General features: G+C 52.8%; 1 protein-coding gene across 11 annotated transcripts in view; it reads left to right on the top strand.

Annotated features, from left to right (window-relative positions):
- Positions 1-25,329, top strand: part of B3GNTL1 (UDP-GlcNAc:betaGal beta-1,3-N-acetylglucosaminyltransferase like 1) — a 98,870-nt gene that overhangs the window by 48,140 nt on the left and 25,401 nt on the right. For 10 of the 11 annotated variants that reach the window (XR_006715253.1, XR_006715256.1, XR_006715257.1 and 7 more), the window contains one exon: positions 6,299-6,394. The exons of the other annotated variant lie outside the window; for it this stretch is intronic. Coding sequence is in view for 5 of the 10 variants with exons in the window: in XM_045490010.1 (XP_045345966.1) it covers positions 6,299-6,394 (96 nt within the window). In the remaining 5 variants the exon portion in view is untranslated. The remainder of the gene's footprint in view (positions 1-6,298; positions 6,395-25,329) is intronic. 11 annotated transcript variants of the gene reach the window in all.

The following is a 25,329-nucleotide window of genomic DNA, read 5'->3' as shown; positions in this document are numbered from 1 at the left end:
ATTTTGAAAGAGCGACTGGGGGAGGGGCAGAGAGGGAGAGAGAGAGAATCCCAAGCAGTCTCCTTGCTGACAGCGTGGAGCCTGATGTGGGGCCTGAACCACAAACTGCGAGATGATGACCTGAGCCAAAACCAAGAGTCGGACCCCAGGTGCCCCAGGGGTTTTTTGTTTTGTTTTAAAATCATGACTTACAAAAATCCTAATTTGCAGTTGCTGGTTGGTTATGTCAATTATGTTGTAGTTTGTTTGGAAAAATGAAACGAGTTCTAAGGGTATACTTAGTCATTTTTTTAAGGTCATTTACAAGAAAACCATATAATTATGAAGCAAAGGCCCTCGGTGACAGTTTCCATAAACTGAGCCATTGCATATTTACTGCAGAACTTTTGGCGTGTCTGATGTTGGGTGCCATGGGGCAGCTCCCAGGATAACATTTACCCACCTGCTTATTGGACACTGCCGAGCGGAGATCAGCTCTGGGATGGGTGTTGGGGAGAGTCAGGGGAGCCGCTGTCTCTGGCCTGGGCCTTCCCTGTGGGGTCTCCCGTGCAGGAGTGCAGAGAGGGAGAGCGGTAGGGTTATTTAGGGTTAGGGTACGTAGTTTCAGGAAGGTGGAAAGAGGTGAGGCAGCCCCACAGGAGAAGTGGGGGCCCCTTGCACAGGTGTGTGCAACCTACAGCTTCTGGATGCAGCACTGTTGATGGCTCCTCCACTGTGGCCTGGGACAGTTGGGCCCCTGCAGGCTGGTGGCAGGGACTTCCTACCTCCCTGAATTGCTGTGTCTCCAAGGGGCTTGGAGGATTCAGAGGTGAATCCTGGCCTTGCTCTGTTAGCAGCAAGCTGGTGAGCATCCTGTCTGGTGGACACAGAGTTGTGGGAAAGCTGGGGAGTGGGGGGTGGCAGGCTCCTCTGTCCTCCAGGTGAGGGGGCCGTGGGGGCCATGGTCCCTCTGTCCTTCCAACACGCGCACCCTCTGCTCAGCACGCCCTCAGCCCACCCTAGAAGATTGGCCTCTGCTGGCTCTTTTCCCCACAGGAGCCTGCAGTAACAGCTCACTGAGTGATACCACTGCATAGGAGGGCCACCTGAGCCCGTGTCCCAGGAGCCACATGGGCACCTGAAGAGGGAGCACGGTCACTTCAAACAGGACAGGGTGTAGTTTGCCCTGACACGTGGGTTGCGAGACGGTAGACCCACTGTTGGCATCTGTGTGCCCCACAAAGCCCACAGTAGGTGCCATTCCCGATTCTGGTGTAGCGCTTCGGGAGCGAGTGCCCCCTGGACGCCCCGTGGTGGCTGAGAGAAGGTTTGCTCAGCCTGGCCCCACAGTCCACCCTCTGCCTCACAGTGCACAGGACTGGCTGGGGACCCCTGGTCTGCAGTGCAGATGGGGTGTGAGAGCCTCAGCGTCTGCAGCTGGCCCTGGACGAGGCCCATGGGGAAGGGCCTGCTGCCCACCGGGGACAGGCCTTGGTGCTGGTCTGGTGTTTATACAGCATCAGCAGAAGACGGTGGGGGTGGGTGGGGGTCGCAAGGACCCAATGGAATTCAGGCGGGAAGCACGAGAGGTCAGGGACCGGAGACAATTGAGAGGTGGGGGTGGAGGCAGCTCATGTCCCACAGTTGGGGGCTTCGCGGGGTAAAAACCACATAACCGAGCATGCTTTCCTCCACGCGTGCTGCACGTTTATGTGACCGTCACACCTGAGTCTCGTGAGTGTGGCCTGTGTACACCCCAGCCATGGCTGATACTTAGTGCTCTCGAGACACTAGCACACCTGTGTTTGTGGCGCCACGGGCCCCCAGCCAGGGCTCTGCATGTGTGTGAGCCTCACGGGCTTGACTCCTAGTTGTGAATGTTGTCCAGGTAATTGGAAGTTGACCTAAAAGTCAAGTTTGGTGTTTTCTAACCGTCCAGCTGTCATCCATGAGTCACAAGGAGCGGGTCCCCCACAGCCAGCTTCTCTGGGTGGAGCAGGCCGGGTCTCCCCTGGACCCCGTATCTGCCCTCTTTTCTGACCAGCGTCCCACACACACTTCCGGAAGCCAGGTCTGCTCTGGTGACAGTGGAGCCCACGGCCGGTGGGGTGACGCCGTAGACTCTTCCAGCTTTGCCACGGTGATATGTGCAGGCATTCCTTCCTCCACAGGCCACCCCTGGCACGCCTGCCACCACTTCTCTTGCGGACCCGCAGCCTGTGCCCAGCGCGACAGCCCTGTTTCTTAAAGTTCCGGAGAACAACAGCACGGCCCCTGGTCTTCCTGCGTGCTGGTCATCCTGGCGCGTGGCCGGAAGGTGGCTCCGGCCGGGGGCAGGGCAGATGAAGCCGGCGCTTCTGCCGGGTGTTCTCTTCCTTGGACTTGGGTGTCACCGACACTCGGTGTTGCACTAGTTTCAGGTGTTCGCACACGTCTGTGGTCTGCGCCTCGTGCTGTGCTCACCACGAGCTCAGCTGCGTCTGTCCCGATGCAACACGGTCCCCACGCCACCGACTGCATCCCCGCCCCGTGCCTTCTGCCGCTGACGCACACACCGCCGTGCAGCCGCCGCACACACTGACGCACACACTGACGCACAGCCTACAGCACGGCCGCCTGTCTCCAAGTCCCTTTCAGACCGACCAGGGTCTGCACAGAAGGCGCCAGATTTTGGCCTCGTCTGTTCCTTGCCAGCCAGCCAGCTGGCCGTGGGCTTGATGAGGTGACCATTATTCAAGCGTCCAGACATAGTGGTGTGCAAGCCCCCCAGTTACCACGCGCACAGACACCGCGGGTCTGGACCTCAGAAAGGGCTTTGCTCTCGGTGGGCCTCAGCTGTGGGCGGGGTGGGGGTGGGGCTGGGGCCTTGGCGGCTACTGGTGGCCGCGTGGCTTCCTCACTGCTTGGCAGCCGCGTCCAAAAACAAGATCCTAAGAGAATAGACTGGAGGCTGTGTTGTCTTGGTATCCCTTTGGCCCCCCCTCCCGGGTTCAGGGGGAGGGACGTAGATCCCAGGCTTGGTGGGCGCCAGTCAGGCCAGGGGCAGGCAGAGCGGTTGGACAGCTACCTCCATTCTGCGTCCAGTAACCGTCTTTACTTTCTGACCTTTTTTCCCAGCCAAACTGCTGGATCTGAGACGCCCCCATATAAGCTCAGAAAGTTTCAAGAGCGTTTGTAGGGACCACACTCCAGGATCCCCTGCCATCTGCCCGGTTGGCAGCACATGCTCTCAGAGGAACCGGCCGACACCTCTCCAGAACCTTACTCTAGCGGCTACTCTTAGGTGTGTGGCAGGAGGCAGTGCATCTCCAAAGCCAGCACACGCCCTTGGGTTCATTCAGCCTGTGCTTACTGAGCACCGCCTGCATACAGGGCATTGTGCTAGGCTCCTGTCACAGCGGCTCTGCCCCAGGGTATGTTGTACTCGGTCACCGGAGACGTCTCGCGCCAGCCCTCCTGCTTTGGAGGCAAGGGGCGGCTCAGGAGAAGAGCTTGGTGTCACGCTACAGACACGTCTTCAGGAAGAAAAGGTTTCCCGTGGTTTCTGCTCTGTGGGCCAGGCCACTTTGTTTTCAGAAAGTGTTAAGGCACACAGAAGTACCCTCCTCTTCATCTATAGGTGCTCTCACCACGGAAGGCAGATGTCACCTCACCCGCCCTCTTTCTCCATGTGAGACTCCACCCCACTTGGCTCTAGCCTTCATCTGAAGCCAGCATCTGGGCAAAGGGCTCACCGTGGAAGCAGCGTGAGCACCCGTGAGCCCACAAGAGCCTCGTCCGGCTGGACACAAGCCCTGGGAGTGGGCTGCTATGTGCCTGGCCCGTTTGTCACCCCTAGCAGCTGCTCAGGACGCAGCAGGCGTGGGGCGTGGGTCTGTGGCATCTGTGTGTGGAAGTTAAGCCCCTGTATCCATGTGTGAGCACAACTCTGAAACAAGATTTCTACTTCACAGCTTTTTTAAATTATTATTTTGAGAGAGAAAGAGGGAGAACATGAGCGGGGGAAGTGCAGGGAGAGAGGGGGAGAGAGAATCCCAAGCAGGCTCTGTGCTGTAAGCATGGGGCCCAACTTGGGGCTCAAACCCACAAACTGATCAGAACCTGAGCTGAAACCAGGAGCCAGACGCTTCACTGACTGAGCCATCCAGGTGCCTCTCTACCTCACAGCTTTGGATCATTTTCCCTTTTTTCTCCCAGAATCTTTTCTGCTCAACAATCAGATGCAAAGCCAGTCTTGACAAGACCAAAAAATAGATACAAGAGACACAGAAGTACATCTGGGTCAGATCAGGCCCTGGGGAGTCAGGAGCTGTTCTAACACACCTGTCTTCAGTGCATGGTTCTAGAAGGAGGGGACTGGCTCTGTGGGAAGTATGGGAAAAGCACATGCACCTGTGGCCAAGGGTGTTTTATCCCCATTAGAAAATGGACAAGAGACATCTTACCAAAGAGGATGGACGGGAGCACATAAGCCACAGAAAGAGGGTCGGCCATCAGGAAACAAGGTTAGCATGGTGATGAGGGTCACCGCAGACCCGTTGGAAGGGCTGCAACCGAAGCCACAGCCACGCCAGAGGCCGGTGAGGATGCGAGAGCACTTGGTCACTCACACACAGCTGGTGAAGCCATTGTGGAAAACAGTTTGACACTTTCTTAGCAAATTAAACATGCAAATACCGTACAACCTGGCAGTCATACTCATGGGCATTTACCCCAGAGAAATGAGGACACGTTCGCACAAAACCCTGTACGTGAATGTTCGTCGCAGAATGCTAGTAACAGCCCACATGTCCCGTAGTGTCTGTACTGTGCAGTGTTTTTCAGCCAAACAAGGAAAAACTGTTGTTGCACACAACAGCCTGGACGAGTCTCCAGAAAATTAGGGAGCGGAAAATAAGCCAATCACAAAAGGCCACACACTGTATGATTCTGTTGATTAAACGTTCTTGGAAAGACAGAATTACAGCATTGGAATAACAGATCAGCACTGCCACTTACAGAGAGGGGGTGTGGCTGTGAAGCTGCAAGCGTTCCCTTTGCTGGTGGTAACTTGCAGTGGTTTTTCAAGATGTTACTGTTGGAGACACTGTGTAAAAGATACACGATCTCTCTCAGTTATTGCTACTACCTGTGAATCTACTGTTTTCTCAAAAAAAGTTTTAAAAAGCCCATCAGCAAAAAATGGCAAGCAAGCAAAAACTTTCTCAAAGCTCTTCATTAGCACTTCTGCATTAATATAAATTAATCACTCTGCATAAGTACTATAGAGAGCAAGATGTAAGAAATTCAAATATCGTGGTGGAACTTTGGCTAATTTCTTAATAAGGAGGCTGATACGGGTCTCAGCAACCACTGTAAGGTGGAGAGAGCAGAGTCTAGGGCCAGCCGTTAGCACCCTTACAGGAGCTCTTTGAGCCTCAGCAAGGGGCAGGCCCTGTGCTGCCCAACGTCCTCCCTTGAAGGGGGCTCCCTCCTGCAGTGCCAGACTCAGATGCCTGCAGTGGGGACCAGCCTCTTCCCACAACTGACTCTGACTCTGGAGGACTGGACCCTTCACACAGCAGTCATAGACCTATTTCAACATCCTGCAGGCAGACACTTAAAAGTGCAGATGGTGTCCCTAGGTTTCAAGCTCTGTTGGAGGGGCGAACCGGGGCTGCTGGGGGCCAGGGGTGCAGAAGCAGGGATGTGCACAGGGAGTCATGTTGTCCCCCAGAGGAGGCAGGGCCAGGCTTCGAGGACCAAGGGTAGGAGGAGTGGTAAGAAAATGGTACATTATGGGAAGGGTGTTGCACTGCAGAACCAGCATTCCTTCTGGGATGGGGAGGGCCTGTCTGCTGGTACCCTTGGACTCTTGTTTATTGAGAGGTTACTGCCTTCGGGAGGCTGAGTCACGAACATTATGGAGAAATGGGACCGTTTGGATTTCCTGCCCAGGAAGCTGCAGCAGAACCTTCTCATGTCTGCTGCAGTTCTGGCTCAAGAAAAAGTTACTGGAAGCACCTGGATGTCCGACCTTGTGTACAGGTCATTGTAACTTCAACGCATTAAGGGGGAAGGGGGAAGGGTTATCTGTGACGGTTCTAACCCAGAGTAGTTTAACGGGCGCTGCTGGAACTGTCCGGTGTGGGGTCCGCCCGGAACTCTGCACTGAGTGGGTGCCCTCCCTCTCCCCTTTACTCCCAGAAGTTTTCCCCGATCTAGTGTGGGGTCTCAGTTCCCCGCTGGCTGTGCACGCTTACACCAGGTGAGACATGTAGACAGGCGTGTGCGCACGCGAGCTCACGGTGACTTTGTTAAGTTCTGTTTTGTTTCACAGATTGTAGGTTGCCAGGTGAGGAGAGACCCTCCCAACTCCACTGAGCGATACACGAGGTGGATCAACCAGCTGGCGCCAGACCAGCTTCTCACTCAGGTACTCCTGCCCTCGTCTGGGAGCCCACCCGTGTTTGCCCACCTCCTGAGTGTGGCCTGGCAGACACACACTGGAGACATTGGAGAGGGAGACAGTGATTCAGAGGAGCCTGGCCTGGGAGGGAGCTGGAGCCAGCTGGCAGGTCTGAAGGCCTGGCTGGAGCCTGGGGAGGGTGCAGGTGCAGCCCAGCCACACAGGCCCAGGTGGACAGGGCGGGAGGGGGGCAGGGATGGGGCCAGGCTGTGGGAGGGAAGAGGCATCCAGGAAAGGCCATCCCCAAGGCAGGGTGCACTGGAGCAGGGCAGTCTGAGGGAGAGAGTGTCTGGGTGGCCCAGAAACCACCTGTGAGGGTGGGGTGGCCCAGAGAGGAGGCAGGAACAGGTACTCTGGTCCCAGCTTTGGGTCTGCCAGATGCTGGAATCACTGGGTTTTGCTTTTAAATACTGTTTCCTCACACACACACACACACACACACACACACACAGAAGGTGCTTTTGCTTTTAGATTTTCTTGTCACATTTTGAGAACATTCCATGAATGGATATTTATACACACCAGTGGTTAAAGGCCCAGAGAAGCTAATTTGTGTTTTAGTTGCTCCTAAAGCTGAACAGGCAGGAGAAGGAGCCAGTGTTTGGGTCCTGTGTGGCCTGCATGCTCCACTCAAGTGATGTGGGGGCCTGGAGGCAGGAGCTCACAGATGTTTAGGTGCCTGCAGAGGCTTGGCGGTGGGCTGGGGGCAGTGGAGTCCACACTGTGTCTGGAGGCTTCCTGGCTGGAACGGAGAGTGTCCCTTCGCATGTGGAGTGTGCAGGGGCTGCTGTTCCAAGCCTGGCAGTGCACATGGCCTTCTCCCCTCCAGCTGGTAAGGGCCTAAGGGCATGGCACAGCTCGAAGCAGCAAAAGTCCATGATGCAGAGTCGCTGAAACCATGGAGGTCTGGTTGCAGACTTACAGGGTGTGTAAGCATCACTACACGTGTGGAGAAGCAGCAGGAGGTCTGTGGTCCCTGCTGCCACGCTTGGCCTGGTCCTTCCCTCCACAGAGAGGGGCCGGGCCTGCAGGGCTCAAGATTCTGGGAGGTGCTGCCTTTTTACAGACATGTTGTCAGGATACCCACTTGGGTTTGCTTTTTTTTTTTTTCTCAACTAACTCTGAAGAGCTAGCAAGGGCTTTCCTGTTCCTAACTGGGGATTAAAATGTCATATTCAACGTGAAAGCTTCTGGCCTCCAGTCAGCCCAGAACTCCCCCCAATTTGGGGCACCCAGAGGTTCCTTGCACAGGGCCAGGCTCGGCGTGGCACCAGCAAGGGGTCTCTGGAAATACCCCCCTCACTCCTGAATATTGGTGCACTGGCAGCTGAGTGTGCCGTCACCCCAGCGGGAGAGACTACTGACGCTCCTGTGTCTGCCTGTGTGTGACTTTCTGGTAGAATGTGAGTCAGGCAGGAACTATGTAGCTAAACACCGAGGGTATGATTTAAATGCAGTGGGCACATTTTCAGCCGGAAATTCGAGTTCTGATTGGAGGGCTAAGAAGACTTAAGTATTAAACATCATAGAAATAACTAAGAGTCCTCTTAAGTAGTGTTTTTCTTTACGAAGTTAGGGGAAATTAAAGTCTGAGGTTTCTCAAGACAAAAAGAAGCTATGTGTTCTCTGAACCATTTCTCAGATCCTGCTCATCATGTAAACTGACCCATGTGTGAGGTGGGAGCAGCATGATTTGGTATTTGGTGCTCGCTTTACGCCTTCAAAGAGGTGCTGCTCCCAAGGGACCTGCCTCTCCTGAATCAGGGAGATCAAAGCGGGGGCCAGACCAGACCCCACTGTGCCCCGAGGCCATGCCCGGGGCCCTGGTCCTGCCCAGGCCTCCCACCAGTCCACCTGGCAAAGCTAAGTGACAGTAGCCTTGGGCCGATTTGGAAGACAGTGGGGGGGGGGGGGGGTTAGGGGTGCTCTCCTGTCCTGGGGCGGCTGGTTCCCAGCTTTTCCTTTTTCATGTGAGCAGCATCGACAGCAAGACAGTTAGACTCACTTGGCTTGTGCAAAAAGACCACGTTTCACTTACTCATCTACCTCAGTGTGTCTTTCCCGTGAAAGTGTGTCTGTCCTTCATGGCACAATGAATTGACCCAATTCTAATCAATTAGCATTCACGAAACTTAAAAACATAATTTGAAACAGACTAACCTGTACTGTTTTTCTTCATTTTCTCATTTAAAAGGAGCATCACCAACCCGTGTCCGCAGTACAGATCCATGTAAACTGGCAACTTTCAACATGTTAGAGAAGTTAGCGAGTTCTCTAAAACATACTGCTAGGGAGAAAGGAAACTTTTTACTAATGTCTGTTTCTATTAAACCCAGAAGCCACAGATTTTGGATTTAACATTAAAGTTTATTCTTGTTGCTATGTGGGTGTTACAGTGTCAGAATACTGGAACATTTGTTATCTGTGTAAAGATAGTCTTCCAACAAATTAGAAATAAGGATAATAAACCACAGGAATCTGGAAATGAGTCACACAAAACTCTGCTCTGTTTTCTCTGAGAAGAATTCATATCACTTCCTGGTAAGATACCACTAATGAGGTCTGTGAATTTCATTAGATGGTTCATTTTCTTTAACTCACAGGCTTTTCCTTTCTAAATAAAAACTAATCTCGTTTTAAGTCTATAATCCTTAGTTTTGTCTTGTTTGAGTACCAACAGCATCTAAAAGGATCAGTCTGTACATATAGGTTCCTCATGGGCCTCTCTTGAGGTTAGACTCTACTCAGGACAAAGGATGGCCAGAGCCCTTGGTGTTTTGTTTCCGTGTGTATGCTCCCGGAGGCACACTGGAATAGGTTTTTCCCTTTTAAGACCTACATGGGATTTATTTTTGCAAAGTGCACTTGGCGTTGGTGGCAAAACAAGGGAAGAAACCAAAAGCAAACCCCCAGGTCCCCGGAACAGCAGCATCCGAGCCTCACCTGGAAACCCCTTCTTTTGACAAAATTCTAAGAAACTGGATTATCTGATTTTTCAGTCGGTGACACATCAGAACCAGAAGAAAGGGTGGCAGCTTGACAGTGAAGGAGACATAATCGAAAAGGAATCCGAGAGTGAGAGCCAGGAGCTCCTGGGACCTCCTCACTGCAGCTGCGCTTCCCCGGAATGCCGCCCCCTCCCCTTGCCTGTTGTCCTCGTCCCGTGACCTGTGCGCGCCCCGCCCCCCTCACCTGTGGTCGTTCGGTACCGGTCCTGGTGCGCTCTCTGTCCGCCGGGGATTCCGCGGAGGGAAGGGGGCCTGGGCGGGGGCTGGGGGCTCTGCGTGGACCGCCAGGTGCGGGAGGCTGCCGGGCCGCACACCTGCCGCTCGGGGGCCTTGTGCGGCTCAGGTGTCCAGTCCGCTCGGCCACCCGCTGGTGCGCGCAGCTCGCACGCCCTCTGCCGGGGCCTGTGCCTGAGCTTCAACTAGACGCGGTGACCTAACCCGCAGAGTATGTTAGGCCTCTTGGATCTGTTGCATTTGGTTCCAAGAATTCTAAATTTGTTGCGGGCCTGCCTCGGGAATTTTCTGTACCTCATTCAATCACAGCCTGTTCCAGGCGTAAGTAATCAAAGAAGCAATTGTTACTTAAATTGAAGCCAGCGCTCCACTCATTACCAGTTAGACCAGGGACTGGCTCGGGGGGCCAGATCTGTTCTGCTGCCCCTTTTTGTAAGTAAAGTTTTGTGGGTGTGCCCATGGTTGTGGCTGTTTCATAAATGGCAGTGCTTAGTACCTGTGACACAGAGCTAGGCCAGAGAAGCCTGGAAGTTAGTATCTGGCACTTTACAGGGAAGGCTTGCCTACCTCGGGTTCGGCAGCAGTGTGGTTAATTTGCCAGCACCTGGCTGTAACGTCGGTGGCGTTGGTCAGCCTTCTCTGTGCCGGCAAGTGGCCTGAGACGCTAAGGAACCTCTCAGGGACTCAGCCCTGGGGCAGGTGGTAGCGTTAGCACCACTTCTCACAAGGGGGCTTGAGGCCAGACAGCGTGGGCAGGGCCAGGCATGCTGGCTTGTTTTCACCACCTTGGCAACCACCCCTGACACTTGTCTGCGAACAGCAATAATCCTTGAGAACGTTTCAGCTGCGTGCCCTTCTTGGGATGCATCCTCTCTCTTTCACAAGAAACAGGCCCAGCGGCTCGGTGGCTGGTTCATTCTGTCTTCTTGCTCTCTCTGCGTGGTACCCAGCTGCCCCGGAGCGGTGGCTCCCGCCCCGCAGGCTGCAGTCAGGTGGGGCCGAGGGCGTGCGTATCGGCATGTTCCCAGAGCCCGCACCTTGAGAACCACAGAGAGAGGACAGGGCAGTGGTCATTGCCCTCTGTGGAGGCCTCCTGCCACCCTCACCCCTGGGTGCTGGCCTCAGGGAGCTCTGAACGTCTGCTACAGTAACCTGTGATGTGCATTCAAGTTGTGTGGCATGGCTGGAAATATTTCCTAAGAAAACACTTTCCCTCGAAATTTTAAAATTTCCTGACTTTCTCCCACCCCTCACCTGCCCTTTAAAAACAACAAGTTTACTCAGCAAACCTGGTTCTCCTCTCCATGTGCTTTAACTTACGTAATTTTAATGACATGGCCAAGCAGGCGTTGTGCGTCAGCAGATAAATGTGGTCACCTGCCATCCTGTTCTCTGGCCCCTGACGCTATGGTAACTGTAGCTAAGGCAATGTGCACTGTAGTAAATACAGAATCGTAAAAAGTGGAAAAGAAAAGCCATAGCGGGGTCTGTTGTGAGTCCTTTAAATGATTCGAGGAGCTAGCCTGCAGGGAGCCAGTGTCCTCCGGGCTCGAATGTGGAGGTGCCCAGAAGGAGATGAATCCACCAAGGTAAAAGCCTTCCCTCCAGAGGAAAGAGAAACATGCCAGTCGAAGTCACCCCTCTCCCCGTCCTGCAGGTTCATGCTGTTTGTTCTTATCTTGGGCCTTCTCGTGAAGAAGGAAACTTCCTTGGGTGTCATCTGTGTGTTTTCAAATGGCCCTTTCCTGTTTGCAGCTTAGTGGAGGTAAAGCATGAACCATAAACTGTTTCGTTGAGTCAGGTGTGGTCCAACCTGGAGAATTATGGCAGGCAGGGGCCCTTGAAAGAAATGGGAGGTGCTCAGTAGATGTTAGTCTGCTCTTGCATGGTCAGACCACTCCAACCGGGTAGAAGGCTGGCGTCCTGTGTTCTCAAGTGTTTCTGAACGTTGACTGAAAGCTAAGACAAAATGCAGCCTCTCAGAGGTGGGTTGTGGGAGATGTTACTTTGACAAGTAACAAATGGCAGTTGGACGCAAAAGCAAAGGGCTCGATGAGCCAATTTGTCCTTTGAGTTTTGAAAACAATTGGCTTGTTCTGATGGGACCGAAAGAAATGGCCACCAGACTTGTGCCTTCTTTGTTCTTTCTGTTCCGTCACCTTTCAGGCAGAATGAAGGGTTGTGGAGAGGAGTTCCTGTCAGGCTTGCCTAGTGTGGCCCCGAGCCCTGGATACCCTCCGTGCACACGAGGGCCCCCTCCCAGGCTCCTGAGGAGAACAAGATGGTTTCCTTGAGTCAGTCCTGCCCCTGGACCCCCGGGGCCTCCCAGTGCGCCCCCTGGGTCTGCAGCCCACAGCCCCCCATGGGCCTCGCAGAGATCACACTGAAGAAATGATGCAGTACACAAGGCAAGGACTCATTTTGTTAGCGTTTTCCCTACCCCCCTCCCTAGCAGCCCAGTGTCCAGAGTTCACGTGAGCCCAGCACAGGGATGTTTCCTGGCTCCGACCGCACTGATGGTCATGCTGAGTGTTGCTGGTTTTTTTAAACAACACAGATTTATTCATGGCGTACAGCTCTGGGGGTCGGAGGTCCAGTGTCAAGGTGTGGGCAGGGCTATTTCCTTCCGTTTCCAGATCTGGGGCTGCCGTTTGACTCTGACTGTTTCCATGGTCACCTCTCCTCCCCTCTCTTTAAGGAAATCATTTTAAATTGTGGTCAAACATATGTCACACAGCTTGGCACTTCAGACAGGCCATAGTTCAGGCCCTTCCAGAAACTGTCCCCGCCCAACGTGGACTCTCCCAGCCCCCGGAAACTTCCATCTGCTTTCTGTCTCTAAGAATTTGCCTCTTCCAGAGATTTCCTGTGAGTGGGGGTCATACAATATTTGTCCTTTTGTTTTTGAGTTATTCACATAACGATGTTTTCAGGTCTATCCATGTTATAAAGTGTCTGAATTTTCTTCCTTTTTATAGTTGAGTAATATTCCATTGTGTGAAAGTAGTGTCTATACCACGTTCTGTTTATCCATTTGTATTCTCATAGACACTGTGTTATTTCCACCCTTTGGCTGCTGTGAACCTTGTCCCAGTTTCGATTCTGTTGGGCAGACCCAGGAGTGGAATCATGGGCTCTCATGACAATTCCATGTGTAACGTTTTGAGGAACTTCCAAACTTTTCCACAGCTGCTGCCCCATTTTACATTCCCACCAGCAGGGTGTAAGGGTTCCAGTTTTCTGCTTCCTGTCAACACTTGCTACTTTCTGGTTCGTTTCCCGTCTAATGAGCGTGAAGTGGTATCTCATGGCGTCTACGACTGGTGATGGGAACATCTCTCAAGTCCTCGTTGGCTATCATGTGTCTTTTTTGGGAAATATGTTTTCAACTCTTTTGATCATTTTTAAATTGGGTTACTTGTCTTTCGTTGAATTCTAGGAGCTCTTTATATATTCTGGACACTAGACCCTTATCAGGTGTGTGATTTGCAGGTACTTCCTTTCATTCTGTGAGGCATCTGTTCACTCTCTTCATAGGATCCTTTGAAGCAGAAAAGCTTTTAATTTTGATGAAGTCCAACTTACATATTTTCTTAGGTTACACATGCTTTTGGTGTCGCATCAGGAAACCCTTGCTTAATCCAAGGTCACAAAATGTTTCCTTCTAAGAGTGTTACAGTTTCGGCTCTTCCATTTGGATCTTTCATCCATTTTGTGTTCATTTTTGTAGATGGTATTGGGGAAAGGTCCAACTTCATCATTTCATGTGGACACCCAGCTTTCTCAACACTGAACAATCTTGGCAGCCTCACTGAAAATCGGACCATTTTCCAGGGTTTGTTTCTGGACTCCGTTCTGTCTGCGTGTCAACACCACATTGTAGCTTTGTGCTAAGTTCTGAAATTTGCTTTTTCATGGGAAGTGTGAGTCCACCAACTCTGTCTTTGCTTTTCAAGACTGTTCTGGCTGGGCGCCTGGGTGGCCTAGTCGGTTAAGCATCTGACTTTGGCTCAGGCCATGATCTCGCGGTTCCTGGGTTCGAGCCCCGCAGTGGGCTCTGTGCTGACACCTCAGAGCCTGGAGCCTGCTTCGGATTCCGTGTCTCCCTCTCTCTCTGCCCCTCCCTAGCTGCACTCTGTCTCTCCCTCTCAGGGAGAACATTTAAATAATAATAAGTAATAATAAAGATTGTTTTATTTTGGGTCCCTTTAAATTCCATGACTTTTACAATGGGGGTTTTCTTTCCTACAGAAGCCCTGTAGGGATTTCCATAGGAGGGTGTTGACCCTGTAGGTCACTTTGGGCAGTGTTGGTACTGCCCCAGAGGCCTGATCCCACTCCCCTCAGGGCTCTGACTCCAACCTGCACACATAGACACTTGGGAATGTAGAGGCTGGCATACTGTGGGCACAGCTTTGTTAAGATTTTAAAGAAGTTCTTTATTTAACCTGTTGGAATCAGTTTTTCTGTATAGGGAAGAAAGTCAGCACAATGAATATTTTTTTTGGGGAAAATATGATTATATGTAATACTTTCTAATAAGATATATACTTACACCACCTTTCTGCCCAAGGCTTCCCACCCTCACTGAAGGGCTGGTGTGGGATTAGCCTGGTCAGTTTGGGAGTGGTGTAGACATGTCAGACCAGCAGAAGCGGGTGAGATCCCTCCTGGCCTTGTGCCCAGTCAGGGCTCCTCTGTGGTTCAGCCCAGCTGCTCACAACTCACAGAGAACATGAAGCTTGTTGGCAGGCCCCACATGTCTCTGGGCCCTGGGCTGGAGGCCTCACCTCGTCCCTGCCCTCACAGGTGGACACCTGGCCTCACCATCGCCTGCTCCCCACTCTCCCCCGGGCCTGGCGAGGGCTCCCCTCCTGAGCACAGTCTGCTGTGCTGTGGTGGTGGGGCATCTGCCGGGTGTAGGTTTCAGACCATTCACCACTGCTTCCAAGCCCTGATGAGCAAAACCCCACCATTATGTTTTATACTACTTGAATCAGATACTTTTTTTTTAATAATTTTTCTTTAATGTTTATTTTTGAGAGAGAGAGCATGAGCAGGAGAGGGGAGGGGAGGAGAGAGAGCGAGACACAGAATCCGAAGCAGGCTCCAGGCTCCAAGCTGTCAGCACAGAGCCTGATGCGACACTCGAACTCACGAACGGGGAGATCATGACCTGAGCTGAAGTTGGACACTTAACCGACTGAGCCACCCAGGTGCCCCGAATCAGATACCTCTTTAAGAGAAAAACGTTTAATGATTTAGGATAAATATATTAAATGAAAACAATCGTGACTTAGTCAAGGCTGTGTTGTCTGGACTCTGTCGTGTTAGGGAAAGCCTTCTAATCTGGCCTTTGTTTTTAATTCTGCCTTTGACTGATTGTTTAAAAATCTCCAATCCTGGGATGTTCATCAGAAAAAGTGCTTGGTAGAGGGTTGCATTCACTTCACTGGGAGGGACTGTTAGGAGGAGGCCTCCACAGTCCCCAAACCTGTGCTCAGGCTCCAAGTCAGAGCCGCCTTCCCCGGAGGGCACAGCCCAGCCACAGGGCACCCAAAACCTCCCTGGATGTGGTGAAGATGTAACTCAGGCTGAGTTGTTTTGGGACAGGATGCCAGTTCCGGGGAGGGGTGATGATGGGGAGTGTAGCCCCAGATCCGGGACCCCCTCAGTCTGCCTGCACCCCCGCCCCTAAACAAAGGTCATAGGTGGGGAGGGCCTGGGAGTGATGGGTGGGATGGGAGGCATCTCTGTCTTTGTCCCTTGCAGGATGAGAAATACCACCAAACGCTTGGGAGACCACTGTCTTGTTCCAATAGGATTGGGGGTGGGAGGGGTCAGTGAGACGGAGAAGGTGTGACACTTTAAGAAATGCCTGGAAAGAAGCAGCCCTGAAAAATTACAGGTGTCCTGCCCTCAACAATTCATACAACCTGAAATGATCCATATCTGTTAGGTGTTAAGGAAATCTCTCTGTGTCTCTGGAGGTCGTGATGTGTGAGACACGGGAAGTTTGTCTCACTGGGCTTTAGGGCGCATTCAGAGAAAACACCCTTTCTTCCCTCCCCCAAGGGGAGGTTGGAAAGACGAATTTGGAGGTTAAAGCACAGAGAAAACCATTCTGCAAAACACCAGGAGAAAATAAGGTGTAAATCAGAGCCACCAGGGAGAGTGCAGGGCAGGACTCCTGAGCCCAGCCTGCTGGCTTCCCCCTTGTTCTCGGGCACATGTGACCACATGGGGGGGGGGCGGACCCCAGTGACCCCAGTGAGCCCAGTGAGAGACCCCAGAGAAGGATAGTACAAGGCCTGTTCTTAGCACAAGCCTGGTGGGACGGGGACACGGATGCCTCTGCCTGCACTCTCAGGTTCCCTTGGGTGGCGATGACCAGAGCACTTCCAGACCATTGCTTTCCTACCACAGGGGCATCGCGTGTGCCTCTGGGTCAGTCCCTCTGCCCCTGCCCAGCCAATAGGCTGTTCCTGTGGCTTGTGCACATACCTGCTGAACATTCGCAGGATGCTTGGTTAGGGCAGTTCGGGACAGGTGCGCCCTGCTGGCTGTGGGTGGGCGTGCACACCAGGGCTGAAGGCAAGCCGCAGGATGCTCTGGGGTGGGGGGGGCTGAGAATGAGGAGCAGGACCCACTGCCCAGGTCACAGATGACCTGGTGACCTGGGACTCTGCGTCTCCCTCTCCCTCCCTGCACCCCCCCTCCCCGCTCCCTGTCCCTTTCAAAAATAAACATTACAAAAAGAAAAACGAAATTTCCAGGATACTCTTGTCGCCCAGCTGCACAAGCGACTGCCAACACCTTTGTCCCTCAGAGTGTGGGGCTGCAGAGCCGGCAGGACTGGGGGAGCCAGCAGGTCCGGGAGCCGCCCCTAGACTGTGGAAAAGACCCCTGTGTGCAGCTGGGAGGAACCGGTCCCGGGTCACCCTGCGGTGGCCTGAAAACTCTTGAAATGCATGGAATCGGTAGCATTCGGAGGCAGTTTTACTAGGACTCCCTTCTCTCTTATACGGACCCCCAGAAAGGCTGTGCACACGTGTGCAGGCATGCACCTGGCCCACACGGTTCCAGATCCACTGTGTACGTGCGGACTAGCTGGGTCTCATCCCCCCAGAGCGTTCGCACTCACGTCTCTGTCCCTCTCTTTCAGACACACACGCACCGCCACACACACCCTGCCCTGTGAAGGGCACACCACCGCCTGGCGCCGGCCTGGCGTGGCCACCTTGGCTCACTGCGCACATGGACGGGCTCACCGGTGCGTGCGTGTGGCACACGTGCCTTCCGCAGCCGTCACCTCTGCAGGCTGCGCCAGAGGGCACGACCCAGAAGGGGTCTTTGCCCACACGAGGAGTTTGGGCTCTGATGAGAAGCAGCTGTCGCGGAGTGGGGGCCCTGCGCCCGCAGCCTGGGAGGCAGTGAGGTGCAAACAGTCTCTCCGTGGGCCCCGCACTGTCCGTGCTGTCCCTCACACGTGGCTCACACCCCGGGGGTCACGTGCATCCCGCAGCCAAAGCGACCCCCGCTCAGATAGCCAGGTTGGCAGAGATGTTCTGAAGTCTGAACCACTGTTTTCTGGAGCTCACTTCCTCCAGGTGGAGCAGGGGGGTTTGGTTTGGCTGCAGACATTTCTGGAAGTCAGTCAAGTGGGGTCACTGAACCCCACCCCTCCATGCACCCACAAACTGCCTCTGGGGGCCACTGGCCTTCACCCCTTCTGTGGTTCTGGAGGGTGAATAAACACAAGGGGCCTGGTCAGGGGCATTGAGTCCACAGGCACAAAAGAGTGTTAGCGTCACAGCTGGCAGAGCTGAGCGCCCTGCACGGCTTTCCTGCAGCAGCCACGTCCCCGCGTGGGGCTGCCCTGCCCTCCGTGCAAAGGGCTCCCCGCGGTCCCTGTGAGCCTTGTCATGGCAGGCCCAGCACGGCCACACAGCACAGGGACAGCCTCTGAGCCCTCCTGGTGTAGAGACAGGTCTGTCCTCCCAGCCTGAGCCCAGAAGCTGGCAGGCAGATCACACACCCAAGTGGGAGTGTTTGTTGTCAGTGGCTGGTGGTAAGTGTCTCAGACCCGGGCTGTGCTTGGGAAGTGGGTTCTGGAAGCATCCTGAGGGAAGGGTGTGTGTGCAGGCCAGGACCTAGCCAGCACAGGGGCCAGAATTCCGGTGCTCATGACAGCTCACAGGGCTGGTGGGGGTCATGTGGAGAGGTAGAGGATGTCCGGTGTGAGAGCACGGCTCCAGGAGCATTCGAGGCTGCCTGGTGGGTGCAGGCAGGAAGGCCATGGCCATGTGGGTGGAGGGACGGGGTAGGAGGGAGAAGCCGCTGTGGTGCCTGGGGCCTACGTGGTCATCCAGGGGATGGTGGCCCAGGGAACCCACGAGGAGCCGTGAGTCCAAGGTGTCGTTTTTCAGTAGATCCATCACGTGGGCCGCACATAGGCACCCTCGGTGCAGGCTGCAGATGTCTTAGCACACTCCAGAAGGTTCCCTCAGAAAGGACCACTGTGCCCCAGCAGCCCTGCCCCTGGGCGATGGTGAGCCCACTGTGTCCGCACCAGCGCCCATGTCCTGGAGTTCCTCTTCATTTCCTGCAAGGGGCAGTCTCAGCCGCTACCCTCGCACCTCCTTGAAGCAGCTGAGCGAGCCTCTTTCTTACTGTGGTTCTGCCGTCTCACGGAGTTGTGAGATTTCTTTCGGACCCTGGAAACACGTCCCTCGTGAGATCTGTGTGCCTGATGGACGCGTGCGAGCGTTTCCTCTTGGTCCCTGGTGGCCCCTTCGTTTCCGTATCACATCTTTCAAAGAGGTGGCATTTTCAGTTTTGATGAAATCCAGTCTATTAATATCTCCTTTTTATTTTGCAAAATTGTGCCCTATTTTATAAAACTTGACTATCCTCCGGTCACAAGTGTGTTCTTGTGTGTTTCTTCTACAGGTTTAGGATTCTAGCACCTGTGTTTAGTTAGGTCTGTCATATACTTTGAGGTAGATTTTGTGTGTGGTGTGAGATAAGGGTTGGTCTGTTGGTCTTAGATCCTGGGACCTTTTGCTAAACTTCTTGTGTTGTGTCCCAGCCTTTGTGGATACTCTTTTCTCTGTGTTTCTGTTTTCCTGGGTAGAACTGGTACAGTGCTGAGTCGCGATGGGAACGGGCTTTCTGGCCATAATCCCGACCCAGAGACAAGCCCTCAGGATTCCACCCACAGGTGAGATGTTGGCCATGATCAGGATGAGTACTCTGAGCAGTACCTTGACTGGGTGTTGGATTCTGTCAAATACTTTTTTAGTATCTATTGAAACGATTGTATGATTTTTTTTCCTTTTTGGTGATGATGGGGTAAATTGCACTGATTGATTTTCAAATATTAAACCAAACTTAAACATGTAGGATAAATACCGCTTGCTCAAGACATGTGGTGTGTATGTGTGTGTATCTGGTTGGTAATAATCTGTTAAGGGTTTGTGCATCTCTGTCCATAAGGGACTTTGCTCTGTGGTTTGTGGTATATTTGTCTGGTTTTGGTGTCAATGTATCAAGTTAATGCTGACCTTTTAAGATGGGTTGAAATATGTTGCCGTCCTTTGTTTTATGAAGGCGTTTTTGTGAGATTGGTATTCTTCTTACTTCACTGTTTGGTGGAAGGTACCAATAGTTTTAAATTATGAATTCCAGTTTTTAATAGATACAGGGCTGTTTAGATTTCTGTTTCTTCTTAATCATCTTCTGAGGGATTTGCTCATTTTATCTAAGTCATTTAATTTATTGGCATAAATGTGTTAATAATTCCCTTACTCCTTTATTAATGCCTGCAGGTCATGTGATTTGCTTTCTTTTCCTCCTATTGATTTGTGTCCTTCGTCTTTTGTTTTTGTTATGGAAGTTAGAGATGTGTCGCTCTTGTTGACTTTCTTCAAGTATAAGCTTTGTTTCTGTTGATGTTCTTTAATTTTTTTTTTAATGTTTGTTTATTTTTGAGACAGAGACAGAACATGAACGGGGGAGGGTCAGAGAGAGAAGGAGACACAGAATCCAAAACAGGCCCCAGCCTCTGAGCTGTCAGCACAGAGCCCGACGCAGGGCTCGAACTCATGGACTGTGACATCATGACCTGAGCCAAAGTCGGATGCCCAACCGACTGAGCCACCCAGACGCCCCATGTTTCTGTTGATGTTCTTGATGGCCCCTTTTCTATTTCATTGATCTCTGCCCTTATGTCTGTTATGTCCTTTCTTGTATTTAGTTTGAGTTCACTTTGCTCTTTTTCTGTCTTCTTGAGGTGGGAGCTTCAATCGTCAATCTGAGACCTTACTCTTTTCTTGTATAAGCATTTCACACTACAAAATTTTCTCTGTTCTGGCCACACCCCACAGTGTTGATATGTTGCTTTTTCATTTTCATTTGGTTCAAAATATTTTCTAATTTTATTGTGATATCTTCTCTTGGACCCCTGGGAAGTTTAGAAGTATGTTGTTTTAATTTCCAAATAGCTGGAGTCCTGCCTGTGGCCCCGCCAGGCTGGCTGCCTTTTGCAACAGCACCTCGAGGGCGTCAGAGCTCTGGGCAGCCGCCCACCTCGGGCCCCTTGCGCACGACCCTTGCACCCCTTCAGGGGAGGCCTGCCACGCCGGCCGGGCTTCCAGAACTGCTTGCAGGCCCCTTCCTGCCCCCTGCCTTGGCACCCGCCCCACCACCGTCCCTGCTGGTGCACCTCAGTGCCCCTCCCCGACCCTGGGAGCCCATGAACAGCGGGCACACCTGTCCCTGGCCTGATGCTCAGCCCATTCTGCTGAGGGCCCCATCTCTCCCTCCAGAGTGACCACCATCCCCACTCAGTCTTTGGCATGCGTTTCTTTCTCCTTATTTCATAGGCCTGCATCACTAAAGAATGCACTGGATAGCTTTGCAGACAGATACTAAGTTCTAGCCGATAGAAACATAACGTGAGCCATAAGTGCAAGCCAAAATAGAGTTTGAAATTTTTTAGTCGTCATATTAAGAAGGTATAAAAAAGTAGATGGATTTAATTGTAATATATTTTATTTAATGTACACAAAATACTATCATTTCAATGTGTGATCGATAGAAAAATATCAATGAGATACTTTACACTCTTCATACTAAGTGTATTTTACTCTCACGGCACATCCGCTAGGCCCAGCTTCATTCGCGCACCCATAACCCGTGTGCTTGGGGACCAGGCTGCTGGTCTCTGCTCAGCCCCACTACCAAGTTGAAACATCCCTTCAGCTGCAGCTAACCTGCCAGAAAATGCCTCTGGATTTGTGGCAAGTAGGAGCTGAACACAGGAAGCTGGGGTTTTGCTTTGTCAAAGTTCACAACTAGCAGTATGAAACTGGTTTTTTTGACAGTCGAGGAAGTTATGGGACACATTTGTTGGGACTGGTAGAAAATGCTGGCATTCAGGAGCCCTTCTGTGATGTCTGGCAATGGGGAGCCCCTGGATTCCAGGACCCTCGAAGCCCCTCCAAAAGCACCAAAAGCCTGATGTGCAGAAAGCAGGGCACAGGGTCCCAAAGGCCACATAAGCTGCCTCGGGTGCAGCTTCCTTGGTCTCAGCAGATACCTTGGTGGTTCAGGTTTGTGCCTCAGCCACAGGCCCAGCTCCTCGGCCGGCCGCAGTCCCCACTGATCCGATCTCTGCCACCAGAGGTTAGAACGGCTGTCTTAGGGTTTTGTGGACGTGGAGACTTGCCCTCTAGAGGCTGCCTGCCTTTGCTCGGCAAAAGCTGTTGGTGTCTGTCCACGTTGCTGCTGTGCCGGCAGCCTGCTCTGCAGCTGCCAGGGATGGTCCTTTTGTGTGGCTGTTCCTCAGTGTCCTATCACTCATTGCAGAGTGTTTAGGTTGCTTCCTGTTTTTTCTGTTGTGTGTAAAGCTGCTTTGAACATTCACGGACAGGTTTTTTTGTTTGGGGTTTGTTTTTTTTTTTTTTCTTTTTTTAGTTATTTATTTTTGAGAGAGACAAAGCCTGACTGGGGGAGGGGGAGAGAGAAAGTGAGAGAGAGAGAGAATCCCAAGTAGGCACTGCACTGTCAGTGCAGAGTCCCATGCGGAGCTCGAACCCACGAACTCATGGACAGGTTTTGTGTGGACGTATGTTTTTCTTTTTCTGGGACCCCCAGGAGTGGAGTGGCTGGTTGTGTGGAAAGTCTGAGTACCTGCTCGGCCGCTTGCAAGGCGGGTTATGTTCACTGTCCTCTCCTCGGAGTGTAACATCTCACTCGGTATTGTTAGTCTTTAATTCTGGCATTCACGAGGCTGTATTGTGTTTCATTACAGTTAAATCTCCCTGCCCCTGGCATCCAGTTAACTAGATGCCAGGAGCTCCCACCCCAGGTATGACCACTACGAATGCCTCCAAACGTTTCCAAATGTCCCCCTGAAAGTGTTAGCTTACATGGCAAGGGGGTCTTTGTAGATGTGACTAAGGATTTTGAGATGGGAGACCATCTTGGATGGTGCAAGTGGGCCCTAAGTGCACCACGAGTGTCCATATAAGAGGGAAGCAGGGGAGTCACCAGGCCGTGCCAGGAAGAGGGGGCAGGCCAGACCGGAGGTCCAAGGGGCACGCGGCTGTTGTAAGGAGGTCAGTCCTCCCCCGACTGACCTGGACACTCACACAACCGAGTCACCACCACAGCAGTTTTTGTAGAAGAAATTGGCCAGCTCGTTCCAAAACTTGTTGGAAACGCAAAGATTTAGAATAGTCAAAATATATGTGGACAAGAGCAGAGTTGTCGGCTAGCGCTACCTGACTCCAAGGCTGTGTGGTGCCGGCACAAGGAAGGACCCACAGATCCCTGATCAGATAGAAGGGCCGCACGGCCTGGTGCAAAAGATGGCATTGGGACGTCCGCACATCCACGCACAACAAAACCGAACTCGAGAACCTTACACACAGATTCCTGTGTCGAAACCCTGGCCTCTAACATGACAGAGTTGGGGGGCCTTTGGGAGGTGATTGGGTTAGAGGAGATCCTGGGCGTGAGGCTGGGACTGGTGCCCTTGTCAGCCGGGAGGCCCTTCTGCTGTGCGCGTCCCGGTGGCTGGAGTCCTGGTGGCTGAGGTGAGGGGTCCTGGCTCCACATGTCTTCTCCCCAGGCCCTCCCACCCCTAGAACATCAACGCAAAGAATTCTGCTTCCTGGCGTCCACCTGTGGCTGGGCAGCAGCAAGAGCCTCTTTGGCCCAGACCAGGCGTCGGGGCCACTGGCGGCATGGCTCCCAGAGAAGCCTGGAGGCCCTTCTGCCCTTCACTGGGCTGCCAGAATAGCAGCTGAGCCCGGGACCCAGCCCCTGATGTGCTGACAGCCTGGCCTGGCTGAATCAGGGGTCAGGGCTGGGAGGTCTGCCCTGGCCACTCAGGCACATGATGTGGTGCTGGGAGTGGCCCAGACCAGCCATCCTTCAAGGAAAGGCCCGTTTTCTTCCAAGACCATTTCTTCCTATGAAGAGTCTCGGGGAACTTCAGAGGCAGGGTACGCTCACAAAGCATAGGACGCCTCCTCCCTGTGTTGAGGGAGTGGTCACTGGCCTTCCTCGGCCCCCACAGTCCCAGCTCACTGCCCTCTGGGAGCCCTTCTGGACACACTCCACACAGCATCAAATTCAAACACGGAATTCGTTCACAGCCTGAAGCGTGTCTAGAACTGAAGACTGGCAAATTTCCCAAAGGCCATCAAACCCCGAGGCTCTGTCCTGCCAGCCTGCCCCCTTCTGGACCTCTGATCTCCCGCTGGTCACAGAAATGTGAGCAACACCAGGAACAGTGCCCGGCTTCCGTCCTCGTCCCTGCTCTGGCCTTGTTCCTTCCCCAAGTTGCCAAGAAGAAAATTCCATCAGCAGGTTTCTCCCGTCACCTGCAGCCAGCATCGTTTCCACGGAGAGACACGAGGCTCCCGAGGGAGCAGGGGACACGTCAGCTGGGGGCTGGCATCTCAGGGACAGGACAGAAAACCATGCAGCCAGTCTCTGCCAGTTGGCCTGTCTCCCCTGTTCAGTCCTCACATTGGGCAGTGAAGCTGGCGGCCTGTGGGAGCACATCTATGTGTATCTTTGTAGGAATATGTGTGCCTCTGGTTTTGTTTTGTAAACAGACGCCCTCTCCTAGGCTCCACGAAGCCTGGAAAAACCATTTAAAGTTGAAAACATTTACTTGTCCAAAGACTAACACACCATACAATGGACTGGTTTTTCCCTTTCTGGCATACAGTTCTGAGTCTTACCACACATGCGTATGTGTGTAACCACCCCGACCGGCTCGTTTGTGTAAAATGCTAAGTATCTCGATGTGCTTCACTGGGCCAGCACTCTGCAAAGTGGCACCACTAACGTTGCCACTCACAGGAAGCCCAGCGACCTACCTGATGGTAGCGTCTGAGAGTTGCAAACAGCCCCCCGTGTGGAGTGGACGAGTGTTGGGCTGAGTGGAGGGCTCCAGAACTGTGGGGACCCACAGCAAACATGGTGGAGGGTTCCAGAACTGTGGGGGCCCCCAGCAAACACGGGTGACGCCGTCCTCACTGACCATCATGTAAGCCGGCTCAGACAGCCAAGGGAGAGAGGGACTTTGCTCTGCAGCCGTGTGTGAGGAGGTGGGCCTGTCCTGAGGGGCAGGGTGCCGCTGGACAGTTGACACATCGAAATACAGTTGATGCTTGGACAGAGTGGGGTTTCAGGGTGCCGAAGCTCCGCACAGGCCAAAATCCATGTATGACTTTTGACCCCAAAAAACAACTGCTAATAGCCTACAGGACAAGAAGCCTCACCAGTGACGTGAACAGTCAATTAACACATGTATTTTATACCGTATTCCTCCAATAAAGTAAGCCAGAGAAGAGAAAACATTACTAAGAAGACCACTAGGGAAACTCAATAACGGCACTGCGCTGTATTTATAAAAAAAAAATCCATGTTGTAAGTGGACCCACACCGTTCACTCCTGTGTTGTTCAAGGGTGAGTTGTGCTCTCAGAACTCAGAAGAGGTGCTTCCCAGGCCCAGAGGGCTGAGGGGCTCGTTGCCTTTGCTCTGAGCTGCAGCGTTTAATCAGCTTTCAGGGTTCTGTGATGTGCTCAGAGCCTCCCAGTGCGGGAGAAACTGAGATTCTGGGCCCAGCTTGGAACCGAGGGTCTGGCATGTTCTCACAGAAGTCACATGCTCATGCCCTGCCCGTGACCTGTCACTGGCATGAGTTCAGATTTTACGGGTTAATAGGAATTAACTCAGAAAAGAAATGCCCAGGTGTGCAGCCCCGGGGCCCAGCTCTCCACCAGTGGGACTCGTTGACACGTAACACCTTTTTGTCACCACTGATTGTTTTCACTAGGGAAACAGGGCTCCTTCTCCACCCTCTGGGCCACTGCTGCTCAGATAGACCCCGGGCTCCCACCAGCCAGGGTGTCTCAGGTGCGGTGACCCTGTTTGGTGGGGACAAAAAGCTATGGGTGCCATCACTGCATACAAAGGACCTTCTGAGTCCTGTGGGAACAGGTGGACCCCAGGAAGCAGGAGGCAGGAACATTCTAGAAAGTTAGAGTTCCAGACTCTCAAAGTAAAAGAAGTCCTTGAAGAAGGAGCAACTGGAGGTCAGGAAAGATGATGGCAGGAGAGATCCGGGGACAAC

The sequence above is a fragment of the Leopardus geoffroyi genome, chromosome E1 (genome assembly GCF_018350155.1).
Source record: "Leopardus geoffroyi isolate Oge1 chromosome E1, O.geoffroyi_Oge1_pat1.0, whole genome shotgun sequence".
Taxonomy (NCBI): domain Eukaryota; kingdom Metazoa; phylum Chordata; class Mammalia; order Carnivora; family Felidae; genus Leopardus; species Leopardus geoffroyi.
Note: the sequence above shows the minus strand (reverse complement) of the source record. Positions and strands in the feature narration are given on the sequence as shown.